The 13,167-nt window shown below is 59.5% G+C and overlaps 1 protein-coding gene across 1 annotated transcript; it reads left to right on the top strand.

The window, feature by feature from the left end:
- The first annotated feature begins 756 nt into the window (after nt 1-756).
- Nucleotides 757-8,675, top strand: LOC144954528 (uncharacterized). Its single transcript, XM_078885000.1, has 5 exons — nt 757-927; nt 1,616-1,875; nt 3,072-3,156; nt 5,805-6,083; nt 7,716-8,675. Exons 1-5 carry the CDS (start codon nt 804-806, stop codon nt 7,799-7,801), a joined length of 834 nt encoding a protein of 277 aa, XP_078741126.1. The 5' UTR covers nt 757-803; the 3' UTR covers nt 7,802-8,675.
- The last annotated feature ends 4,492 nt before the right edge of the window (nt 8,676-13,167 follow it).

Genomic DNA, 13,167 nt, shown 5'->3' on the forward strand with positions numbered 1-13,167 from the left:
TGTTGGTGGTGAGGAGTTGGTGGTGGTGAGGAGTTGTTGGTGGTGGTGAGGAGTTGTTGGTGGTGAGGAGTTGGTGGTGGTGAGGAGTTGTTGGTGGTGAGGAGTTGGTGGTGGTGAGGAGTTGGTGGTGGTGAGGAGTTGGTGGTGGTGAGGAGTTGTTGGTGGTGAGGAGTTGTTGGTGGTGAGGAGTTGTTGGTGGTGAGGAGTTGGTGGTGGTGAGGAGGAGTTGGTGGTGAGGAGGAGTTGGTGGTGGTGAGGAGTTGGTGGTGGTGAGGAGTTGGTGGTGGTGAGGAGTTGTTGGTGGTGAGGAGTTGTTGGTGGTGAGGAGTTGTTGGTGAGGAGTTGTTGGTGGTGAGGAGTTGTTGGTGGTGAGGAGTTGTTGGTGAGGAGTTGTTGGTGGTGAGGAGTTGGTGGTGGTGAGGAGGAGTTGGTGGTGAGGAGGAGTTGGTGGTGGTGAGGAGTTGGTGGTGGTGAGGAGTTGGTGGTGGTGAGGAGTTGTTGGTGGTGAGGAGTTGTTGGTGGTGAGGAGTTGTTGGTGAGGAGTTGTTGGTGGTGAGGAGTTGTTGGTGGTGAGGAGTTGTTGGTGAGGAGTTGTTGGTGGTGAGGAGTTGGTGGTGGTGAGGAGGAGTTGGTGGTGAGGAGGAGTTGTTGGTGGTGAGGAGGAGTTGGTGTTGGTGGTGGTGAGGAGTTGGTGTTGTTGGTGGTGAGTTGTTGGTGTTGAGGAGGAGTTGTTGGTGGTGGTGAGGAGTTGTTGGTGTTGAGGAGGAGGTGGTGGTGGTGAGGAGTTGTTGGTGGTGAGGAGGATGTCTTCGCGAAGGCTACGGAGACCGCTACCAGCTCTGCGTCTGCTGGTGAAGCAGGAATGTGAAAACCTCGACCTGCCGCTCACCGGCAAAGCGAGAGTCTCCGTTGGGCACAGGGCGACAGGTGAGTGGGTGCATCAGCCGGTCGGTCAGTCGTATGGCGGTTGTTGTTGTTGTTTGTCTGTGTGTGTGTCTCTGTGTGTGTGTGTCTCTGTGTGTGTGTGTCTCTGTGTGTGTGTGTGTCTCTGTGTGTGTGTCTCTGTGTGTGTGTGTGTGTCTGTGTGTGTGTGTCTAAGTGTGTGTGTGTCTAAGTGTGTGTGTCTGTGCGTGTGTCTAAGTGTGTGTGTGTGTCTAAGTGTGTGTGTCTGTGCGTGTGTGTGTGTGTGTCTAAGTGTGTGTGTGTGTCTATGTGTGTCTCTGTCTGCATGTGTCTCTCTCTGTGTCTCTGCGTGTGTGTCTCTCTGTGTGTGTGCCTGCGTGTGTGTCTCTGTCTCTGCGTGTGTGTCTCTGTGTGTGTGTCTGCCTGTGTGTCTCTCTGCCTGTGTGTCTCTCTGCCTGCGTGTGTGTCTGCGTGTGTGTGTGTGTGTGTGTCTGCGTGTGTGTCTCTGCGTGTGTCTCTGTGTGTGTGTGTGTGTCTCTGCGTGTGTGTCTCTGCGTGTGTGTCTCTGCGTGTGTCTCTGTGTGTGTGTGTGTGTGTCTGTGCGCGTGTCTCTGCGTGCGTGTCTCTACATGTGCGTCTCTCTACGTGTGTGTCTCTGTCTCTCTGCGTGCGTGTCTCTGCGTGTCTCTGCGTGTCTCTGCGTGTGTCTCAGGGCTGTCTGTGAACAGCAACTGCTGCCCCGCTTCGGCCGGCCCGGTGAATCGCCGAGCCCTGGTGGACGCCAACCGGAAAGACGCCGCTCCCGGCAAAGTCTCCGTCGGCAGCGGCAAGGCCCACGGAGATGGTGGTGGTGACGGCGGTGGTGGCGGTGGTGGTGGTGGTTGCGGTGGTGGTGGTGGTGGGGCCATCATCGGCAAGATGGTGACGGCAGTCACCGGGGCGGTTGACGGAGGGTCGGCATCGCAAGCAAAGGTGAGGTGGTGATGGTGGTGGTGGTGATTGTGGTGATGGTGGTGGTGGTGATTGTGGTGATGATGGTGGTGGTGGTGGTGGTAGTGGCGATGGCGGTGGTGGTGGTGGTGGTGGTGGTGGCGATGATGTGGTGGTGGTGGTGATGGTGGCGATGATGGTGATGATGTGGTGGTGGTGGTGGTGATGGTGGCGATGATGGCGATGTGGTGGTGATGTGGTGGTGGTGGTGATGGTGGCGGTGGTGGTGATGATGTGGTGGTGGTGGTGATGGTGGCTGATGGCGATGGTGGCGATGATGTGGTGGTGGCGATGATATGGTGGGGATGGTGGCGGTGATGTGGTGATGGTGATGGTGATGTGGTGGTGATGGTGATGTGGTGGTGATGATGATGTGGTGATTTGATGATGATGGGGGAGGAATTGATGAGGATGATCGTGAGCCACAGAGTCACTCTCTGTCTCACTCTGTCTCTCTGTGTGTCTGTGTCTCTCTGTGACTCTCTCTGTGACTCTCTCTGTGACTCTCTCTGTGTCTCACTCTGTCTCTCTGTGTCTCACTCTGTCTCTCTGTGACGGTGTGTCTGTGTCTCTCTGTGACTGTGTCTCTCTCTCTGTGTGTCTCTCTCTCTGTGTGTCTCTCTCTGTGTGTGTCTCTCTCTGTGTGACTCTCTCTGTGTCTCTCTCTGTGTCTCTCTCTGTGTCTCTCTGTGTCTCTCTCTGTGTCTCTCTCTGTGTCTCTCTCTGTGTCTCTCTCTGTGTCTCTCTCTGTGTCTCTCTCTGTGTCTCTCTCTGTGTCTCTCTCTGTGTCTCTCTCTGTGTCTCTCTCTGTGTCTCTCTGTGTCTCTCTGTGTCTCTCTCTGTGTCTCTCTCTGTGTCTCTCTCTGTGTCTCTCTCTGTGTCTCTCTCTGTGTCTCTCTCTGTGTCTCTCTCTGTGTCTCTCTCTGTGTCTCTCTCTGTGTCTCTCTCTGTGTCTCTCTCTGTGTCTCTCTCTGTGTCTCTCTCTGTGTCTCTCTCTGTGTCTCTCTCTGTGTCTCTCTCTGTGTCTCTCTCTGTGTCTCTCTCTGTGTCTCTCTCTGTGTCTCTCTCTGTGTCTCTCTCTGTGTCTCTCTCTGTGTCTCTCTCTGTGTCTCTCTCTGTGTCTCTCTCTGTGTCTCTCTGTGACTCTCTGTGTCTGTCTCTCTGTGTGACTCTTCCAGCCCCGTGTGGAGCCACCACCTCCAGTGGAACTTGCTGAGAAGGATTTCCCCGACATAGAAACAATGTTAGCCTGGAGCCCTCTTGGTGAGCACGCTCGCCCACACGCTCACCCACACGCCCGCTCGCCCACACGCTCGCCCACACGCTCACCCACACGCTCACCCACACGCCCCGCTCGCTCGCCCACACGCTCGCCCACACGCTCGCCCGCACGCTCGCCCGCACGCTCGCCCGCACGCTCGCCCGCACGCTCGCCCGCACGCTCGCCCACACGCTCACCCACACGCTCACCCACACGCCCGCTCGCTCGCCCACACGCTCGCCCACACGCTCGCCCGCTCGCTCGCCCACACGCTCGCCCACACGCTCGCCCGCACGCTCGCCCGCACGCTCGCCCGCACGCTCGCCCGCACGCTCGCCCGCACGCTCGCCCGCACGCTCGCCCGCACGCTCGCCCGCACGCTCGCCCGCACGCTCGCCCGCACGCTCGCCCGCACGCTCGCCCACACGCTCACCCACACGCTCACCCACACACACTCGCCCACACGCTCGCCCACACGCTCGCCCACACACGCTCGCCCGCACGCTCGCCCGCACGCTCGCCCGCACGCTCGCCCGCACGCTCGCCCACACGCTCACCCACACGCTCACCCACACACACTCGCCCACACGCTCGCCCACACGCTCACCCACACACGCTCGCCCACACGCTCGCCCACACACTCGCCCACACGCTCGCCCACACGCTCACCCACACGCTCACCCACACGCTCACCCACACACACTCGCCCACACGCTCACCCACACGCTCACCCACACGCTCACCCACACGCTCACCCACACGCTCACCCACACGCTCGCCCACACGCTCACCCACACGCTCGCCCACACGCTCACCCACACGCTCACCCACACGCTCACCCACACGCTCACCCGCACGCTCGCCCGCACGCTCACCCACACGCTCGCCCGCACGCTCACTCGCTCACCCACACGCTCGCCCACACGCTCGCCCACACGCTCACTCGCTCACCCACACGCTCGCCCGCACGCTCACTCGCTCACCCGCACGCTCGCCCACACGCTCGCCCACACGCTCACTCGCTCACCCACACGCTCGCCCACTCGCTCACTCGCTCACCCACATGCTCGCCCACTCGCTCACCCACACACACTCGCTCACCCACATGCTCGCCCACTCGCTCACCCACACGCTCGCCCACACGCTCACTCGCTCACTCACATGCTCGCCCACTCGCTCACCCACACACACTCGCTCACCCACATGCTCGCCCACACGCTCGCCCACACGCTCGCCCACATGCTCACCCGCTCACTCACCCAACAACAACAACCGCCATTCGCCACTAAGTGGCGGTGACGTCACCACGACGCTTGTGCCAGGCCAAGTGCACCTTGAGGCTGCCACGTGAAGTGTCGAACGCCCGCTGGCAGGAGGAGGTCACGTGACAGACCCAGCAGGTGCCATGGGTTGACTGCTGTGCCAGGCTAGGTGCATGAGGAGGAGGTCACGTGACAGACCCAGCAGGTGCCATGGGTTGACTGCTGTGCCAGGCTAGGTGCATGAGGAGGAGGTCACGGGGCAGACCCAGCAGGTGCCATGGGTTGTACTGCTGTGCCAGGCTAGGTGCATGAGGAGGAGGTCACGGGGCAGACCCAGCAGGTGCCATGGGTTGTACTGCTGTGCCAGGCTAGGTGCATGAGGAGGAGGTCACGGGGCAGACCCAGCAGGTGCCACGGGTCGACTGACCGAGATGACCGAGATGACTGGCTGATGCACCATCACCTGTGCCCCCTACTGTGCCAACTTGCTGTGCTTTAGCCACCCGGCGCTCCGCTCGTTGTTGTGAGCGTCGCTCCTCCGCCCTCCGTTGTTGTTGGAGGGCGACTGCCTCCAACTGCCCAGTAGCGTCCTTCACGAGCCTCCTCCACAGAGGCCGATCTTGACACCGCTGGTACCAGTCATCGGCAAGTCCACTCAGCTCCACGTCCTCCTGTACCACATCTCTTCTCTAGCCCATGTCACTCACCCACTCACTCACCCAGTTACCCACCCACTCACACACTCACCCAGTCACCCACTCACTCACTTACACACCCACCCACTCACCCACTCGCACACTCACTCACTCACTCACACACCCACCCACCCATCACTCCATCTCTTCTCTAGCCCGTGCCGCGCCCGTTTAGCCCCCTCGATCCGGCCGAACAAAAGCTGTTGAGGCATGCGGTGGCTGGGCATGCGGGCTACATGACCCAGCCAACGCAGCCTTGCCTGCCGGAGGAGCTCACTGATGGGACTTTGTCCAGATCTTTCAAGGATTTGTGAGCTCCTCTCACACACACACACACACTCGCACACCACCAGTAGACCAGGTGAGGTAGTCAACATCTCCCCCACGCCTACCCTGTCTGGGTCACGAATCGAACCCACGACCTCCTGCGTACCAGGCGAGGTAGTCAACATCTCCCCCACGTCTACCTTGTCTGACTCACGAATCGAACACACGACCTCCTGCGTACCAGGCGAGGTAGTCAACATCTCTCAGGGTCTAGGATCGAACCCACGACCTCCTGCGTACCAGGCGAGGTTGTCAACATCTCTCAGGGTCTAGGATCGAACCCACGACCTCCTGCGTACCAGGCGAGGTAGTCAACATCTCCCCCAGGTCTACCCTGACCCCTCTCTCTCCCCTCTCTCTCCCCAGACGACGACTGCTGGCTGGGAGTGCCTGAGGAGCATTCCCTCGGCCGCCTTTGTCTCTCCGGGCTGGGCAAGCCGGCGGGGATTACTCAGGCCGCTCACGGCAACAACCGGCACAACAACAACAACCACAACAACAACCGCCACAACAACAGTGACAGCCACCGGGCGGACCGCACCGCCACCACCTCCTACTCCACCTTCTACTCCACCTTCTACTCCACCTCCGACTCCACCTCCGACTCCACCTCCGACTCCTTCTGCCTTGGCGATCGCTGGTTCGGTGAGTCTGAGACGTAGCGCGGGGAGAAGATGGGTGGGTGGGGAGAAGGGGGGGGTGGGGTGTGTGGTTGTTGGTGGTGTGCGGTGGGTGGGGTGGGTGGGGAGAAGGGGGGGGTGGGTGGGGTGTGTGGTTGTGGGTGGTAGTGTTGGTGTGTGGGTGGGTGGGGTGTGTGGTGTGTGGGTGGTGTGGGTGGGTGGGGTGTGTGGTTGTGGTTGTGGGTGGTAGTGTTGGTGTGTGGGTGGGTGGGGTGGGTGGGTGGGTGTGGTGTGTGGGTGGGTGGGGTGTGTGGTGGGTGGGTGGGGTGTGTGGTGGGTGGGTGGGGTGTGTGGTGGGTGGGTGGGGTGTGTGGTGGGTGGGTGGGGTGTGTGGTGGGTGGGTGGGTGGGGTGTGTGGTGGGTGGGTGGGGTGTGTGGTGGGTGGGTGGGGTGTGTGGTGGGTGGGTGGGGTGTGTGGGTGGGGTGTGTGGGTGGGGTGTGTGGTGTGTGGGTGGGGTGTGTGGTGGGTGGGGTGTGTGGTGTGTGGGTGGTGGGTGGGTGGGGTGTGTGGGTGGGGTGTGTGGGGTGGGTGGGGTGGGTGGTGTGGGTGGGTGGGGTGTGTGGGTGGGGTGTGTGGGTGGGTGGGGGTGTGTGGTGTGTGGGTGGGTGGTAGTGTTGGTGGGTGGGTGGGGTGTGTGGGTGGGTGGGGTGTGTGGGTGGGTGGGGTGTGTGGGTGGGTGGGTGGGGTGTGTGGTAGTGTTGGTGTGTGTGGTAGTGTGGGTGTGTGGTAGTGTGGGTGTGGTGTGGGTGGGTGGGGTGTGTGGGTGGGGTGTGTGGGTGGGGTGTGTGGGTGTGTGGGTGGGGTGTGTGGGTGGGTGGGGTGGGTGGGGTGTGTGGTTGTGGTTGTGGGTGGTAGTGTTGGTGTGTGGGTGGTAGTGTGGGTGTGTGGGTGGGTGGGGTGTGTGGGTGGGGTGTGGTTGTGGGTGGTAGTGTTGGTGGGTGGGGTGGGTGGGGTGTGTGGGTGGGGGGGGTGGGTGGGTGGGGGGGGTGGGGTGGTGGGTAGTGTTGGTGGTGTTGGTGTGGGTGGGTGGGGGGGGTGGGGTGGTGGGTAGTGTTGGTGGGTGGGTGGGGAGAAGGGGTGGGTGGTGTGGGTGGGGAGAAGTGGTGGTGGTGGTGGTGGTGTTGGTGTGGGTGGGTGGTGTGGATGGGTGGGGAGAAGGTGTGGATGGGTGGGGAGAAGGGGTGGATGGGTGGGTGGGTGGGGTTGGTGGTGTGTGTGGGTGGGTGGGTGGTGTGTGGTGGGTGGTGTTGGTGGTGGGTGGGGGGGTGGTGTGTGGTGGGGGGGTGGGGGGGGGGTGGTGTGGGTGGGGTGGGGTGGTGTGGGGTGGTGGGTGGGTGGGGAGAAGGGGTGGGTGTGTGTCACTGTCTGTCTCTGTGTGTGTGTGTGTCACTGTGTGTGTGTCACTGTCTGTGTCAGTGTCACTGTGTGTGTCTCACTGTCTGTGTCAGTGTCACTGTGTGTGTCTCACTGTCTGTGTCAGTGTCCACTGTGTGTGTCTCACTGTCTGTGTCAGTGTCACTGTGTGTGTCTCACTGTCTGTGTCAGTGTCACTGTGTGTGTCTCACTGTCTGTCACTGTCTCTCCCCCCCCCCCCAGACTCTGACCTGTGGCTTCCCTCCCTGGACGTGCCCAGCCCTCCATCGCCTCCACTCCCTCTGCTCCCTCCTCCCCCGTCTCCTTGACCCCTCACCCCTCACCCCTCACCCCCCCGGCTTTTAAACCTCCCCCCCCCCACCCCCTCCTCCTCTGTCACCTCCTCCACCTCCTCCGCGGAGCGTTGAGGAGTTTTTTTCCCAATCGGATGTCCACGTTATTTTATTCTCAGATTCCTCCACCTCCACCACCATCTTCACCATCATCTCCATTACCTCCACCACCAACCCATCTTCACCATCACCTCCACCACCATCTCCACCACCATCTCCACCACCCTCTCCACCACCCTCTTCACCATCATCTCCATCACCTCCACCACCAACCCATCTCCACCACCATCTTCACCATCACCTCCACCACCATCTTCACCATCACCTCCACCACCATCTCCACCACCATCTCCACCACCATCTCCACCACCATCTCCACCACCATCTCCACCACCATCTCCACCACCATCTCCACCACCCTCTCCACCACCCTCTTCACCACCCTCTTCACCATCACCTCCACCACCACCAACCCCTCCACCACCAACCCATCTCCACCACCATCTCCACCACCACCACCACCACCAACCCATCTCCACCACCACCACCAACCCATCTCCACCACCAACCCATCTCCACCACCACCAACCCATCTCCTCCACCACCAACCCATCTCCTCCACCACCAACCCATCTCCTCCACCACCTTCACCACCACCTTCACCACCACCTTCACCACCACCTTCACCACCACCTTCACCACCACCTTCACCACCACCTTCACCACCACCTTCACCACCACCTTCACCACCACCTTCACCACCACCACCTCATCCTCCTGCCGGCGTGTCGAGACGTGGAGCCCGCTCCGGTGATCCCCGTTTGTTTTTGTTCGAAAATAAAAATAAAGTTCCATCGCGAAGTCCCCTCCTCGCTGTGTCCCTGTGTGCCTGTAGCCACTGGTGGCTGAGGGAGATGTTGACTACCTCGGCTCCGTCAACAGGAGGTCATGGGTTCAATCACTGACACCACAGTGGCTAGGGGAGATGTTGACTGCCTCGCCTGGTCTACAGGAGGTCGTGGGTTCAATCACTGACACCATAGTGGCTAGCAGATGTTGACTGCCTCGCCTGGTCTACAGGAGGTCGTGGGTCAATCACTGACACCATAGTGGCTAGGAGATGTTGACTGCCTCGCCTGGTCTACAGGAGGTCGTGGGTTCAATCACTGACACCATAGTGGCTAGGAGATGTTGACCGCCTCGCCTGGTCTACAGGAGGTCATGGGTTCAATCACTGACACCACAGTGGCTAGGAGATGTTGACTGCCTCGCCTGGTCTACAGGAGGTCGTGGGTTCAATCACTGACACCATAGTGGCTAGGAGATGTTGACTGCCTCGCCTGGTCTACAGGAGGTCATGGGTTCAATCACTGACACCACAGTGGCTAGGAGATGTTGACTGCCTCGCCTGGTCTACAGGAGGTCGTGGGTTCAATCACTGACACCATAGTGGCTAGGAGATGTTGACTGCCTCGCCTGGTCTACAGGAGGTCGTGGGTTCAATCTCTGACACCATAGTGGCTAGGAGATGTTGACTGCCTCGCCTGGTCTACAGGAGGTCATGGGTTCAATCACTGACACCACAGTGGCTAGGAGATGTTGACCGCCTCGCCTGGTCTACAGGAGGTCATGGGTTCAATCACTGACACCACAGTGGCTAGGAGATGTTGACCGCCTCGCCTGGTCTACAGGAGGTCGTGGTAGATGTTGTTGACTACCTCTGTGTAGAGGTGTTACGGAGGGCAAACAAACACACTGGGCGTGGTTTTGCCCGTACACCGAGAGGCACTTGCATCCACGTCCGCACCGTTGAGCCTGGGGGGGCGCTGTGATCCCCCACGGGCCCATCCCTCAGTGGGGGAGTTGCTATACGAGGCGGTGAGCCGGAGAGCTCGGTGTTCAGTGTTCAGCCTTAACCAGCGAAGCAAGAAGACCGGCTAGATAGGCCCTGGGACTCCCCTGGATCGCTGTCCTTCTCAGGAGCGACCAGGGCCAGCCAGCGGCGTGGCCCCGAGAGCCCAGAGCCGATGATGTTGTAAGAGCCGGTGCTCTTGTGAGAGCCGGTGCTCTTGTGAGAGCCGGTGCTCTTGTGAGAGCCGGTGCTCTTGTGAGAGCCGGTGCTCTTGTGAGAGCCGGTGCTCTTGTGAGAGCCGATGATGTTGTGAGAGCCGGTGCTCTTGTGAGAGCCGGTGCTCTTGTGAGAGCCGATGATGTTGTGAGAGCCGGTGCTCTTGTGAGAGCCGGTGCTCTTGTGAGAGCCGGTGCTCTTGTGAGAGCCGGTGCTCTTGTGAGAGCCGGTGCTCTTGTGAGAGCCGGTGCTCTTGTGAGAGCCGGGGTGCCGTGATCCCAGCTTGATCAGAGCTGGGTTAGCTAGCCTCCCCCTAGCCTCGTAGTGGAGGACCTGGGAGTAGGCTAGCCGTGACATAGATTGTGTGATCTCCCTGTTAGACGGGTGAAGGGGCCGATACCCCCTTCGAGTGTCGTACATCTCGGCCTGTTACGTACTTTGTGGTTAATAAATAAGTGTGCCTCCAACTACGTCGTCCAAGTCTCCTGGAACCTACTACACCTGTAGCCACTGGTGGCTGGGGGAGATGTTGACTACCTCGCCTGGTCTACAGGAGGTCCTGGTGGATGTTGTTGACTACCTCGCCTGGTCTACAGGAGGTCGTGGTGGATGTTGACCACCTCGCCTGGTCTACAGGAGGTCCTGGTGGATGTTGTTGACTACCTCGCCTGGTCTACAGGAGGTCGTGGTAGATGTTGACCACCTCGCCTGGTCTACAGGAGGTCCTGGTGGATGTTGTTGACTACCTCGCCTGGTCTACAGGAGGTCGTGGTAGATGTTGACCACCTCGCCTGGTCTACAGGAGGTCGTGGTAGACGTTGACCACCTCGCCTGGTCTACAGGAGGTCGTGGTAGATGTTGACCACCTCGCCTGGTCTACAGGAGGTCGTGGTAGATGTTGACCACCTCGCCTGGTCTGCAGGAGGTCGTGGTAGATGTTGACCACCTCGCCTGGTCTACAGGAGGTCCTGATGGATGTTGTTGACTACCTCACCTGATCTACAGGAGGTCGTGGTAGACGTTGACCACCTCGCCTGATCTACAGGAGGTCGTGGTAGATGTTGACCACCTCGCCTGGTCTGCAGGAGGTCGTGGTAGATGTTGTTGACCACCTCGCCTGGTCTACAGGAGGTCGTGGTAGATGTTGACCACCTCGCCTGGTCTGCAGGAGGTCGTGGTAGATGTTGACCACCTCGCCTGGTCTGCAGGAGGTCGTGGTAGATGTTGACCACCTCGCCTGGTCTGCAGGAGGTCGTGGTAGATGTTGACTACCTCGCCTGGTCTGCAGGAGGTCGTGGTAGATGTTGACTACCTCGCCTGGTCTACAGGAGGTCGTGGTAGATGTTGACTACCTCACCTGATCTACAGGAGGTCGTGGTAGATGTTGACTACCTCGCCTGGTCTACAGGAGGTCGTGGTAGATGTTGACTACCTCACCTGATCTACAGGAGGTCGTGGTAGACGTTGACCACCTCGCCTGGTCTACAGGAGGTCGTGGTAGATGTTGACTACCTCACCTGATCTACAGGAGGTCGTGGTAGATGTTGACTACCTCGCCTGGTCTACAGGAGGTCGTGGTAGATGTTGACTACCTCACCTGATCTACAGGAGGTCGTGGTAGACGTTGACCACCTCGCCTGGTCTACAGGAGGTCGTGGTAGATGTTGTTGACCACCTCGCCTGGTCTACAGGAGGTCGTGGTAGATGTTGACCACCTCGCCTGGTCTGCAGGAGGTCGTGGTAGATGTTGTTGACCACCTCGCCTGGTCTACAGGAGGTCGTGGTAGATGTTGACCACCTCGCCTGGTCTGCAGGAGGTCGTGGTAGATGTTGACCACCTCGCCTGGTCTGCAGGAGGTCGTGGTAGATGTTGACTACCTCGCCTGGTCTACAGGAGGTCGTGGTAGACGTTGACCACCTCGCCTGGTCTACAGGAGGTCGTGGTAGATGTTGACCACCTCGCCTGGTCTACATGAGGTCCTAGTGGATGTTGTTGACTACCTGCCCTGGTCTACAGGAGGTCGTGTATGATGTTGACCACCTCGCCTGGTCTACAGGAGGTCGTGGTAGATGTTGACCACCTCGCCTGGTCTGCAGGAGGTCGTGGTAGATGTTGACCACCTCGCCTGGTCTACAGGAGGTCGTGGTAGATGTTGACTACCTCACCTGATCTACAGGAGGTCCTGGTGGATGTTGTTGACTACCTCGCCTGATCTACAGGAGGTCGTGGTAGACGTTGACCACCTCGCCTGGTCTACAAATCTCTTGCACAGACAAAGATCCCCCGTGTAGCCTCTAGCAGAGCAGTAGGGGCAAGTGTTGTTAGTAGCGATTAGCAGAAGCAGCGCCTAAACACACTGACACACTCGCACTCATTCACACACCAACTTACTCACCAACTCACTCACCCACACACCAACTCACCCACTTACTCACCCACCCACGCTCACTCATCCACTCACTAACCAACTCACTCACCCACACACCAACTCACCCACTCACCCACCCACTCACTCACCAATTCACTCTGCCACTCACCCACTCACTCACCCACTCACTCACCCACTCACTCACCCACTCACTCACCCACACACCAACTCACCCACTCACCCACCCACATTCGCTCATCCACACACTCACTCACACACCAACTCACCCACTCACTCACCCACTCACTCACCAATTCACTCTGCCACTCACCCACTCACTCACCCACTCACTCACCCACTCACTCACCCACTCACTCACCCACACACCAACTCACCCACTCACTCACCCACTCACTCACCAATTCACTCTGCCACTCACCCACTCACTCACCCACTCACTCACCCACTCACTCACCCACTCACTCACCCACACACCAACTCACCCACTCACTCACCCACTCACTCACCAATTCACTCTGCCACTCACCCACTCACTCACCCACTCACTCACCCACTCACTCACCCACTCACTCACCCACACACCAACTCACCCACTCACTCACCCACACACTCACCAATTCACTCTGCCACCCACTCACTCACCCACTCACTCACCCACTCACTCACCCACTCACTGCCAGTCCACCTCACCGCTATGGTGGTGATAATGGTGGTGATGGTGGTGATGATGGTGGTGATGATGGTGGTGGTGATGGTGATGGTGGTGATGATGATGATGGTGGTGGTGATGATGGTGGTGATGATGGTGGTGATGATGGTGGTGGTGATGGTGATGGTGGTGGTGATGGTGGTGGTGATGGTGGTGGTGGTGATGGTGGTGGTGA

This window comes from Lampetra fluviatilis, unplaced genomic scaffold (genome assembly GCF_964198595.1).
Source record: "Lampetra fluviatilis unplaced genomic scaffold, kcLamFluv1.1 SCAFFOLD_147, whole genome shotgun sequence".
NCBI lineage: Eukaryota > Metazoa > Chordata > Hyperoartia > Petromyzontiformes > Petromyzontidae > Lampetra > Lampetra fluviatilis.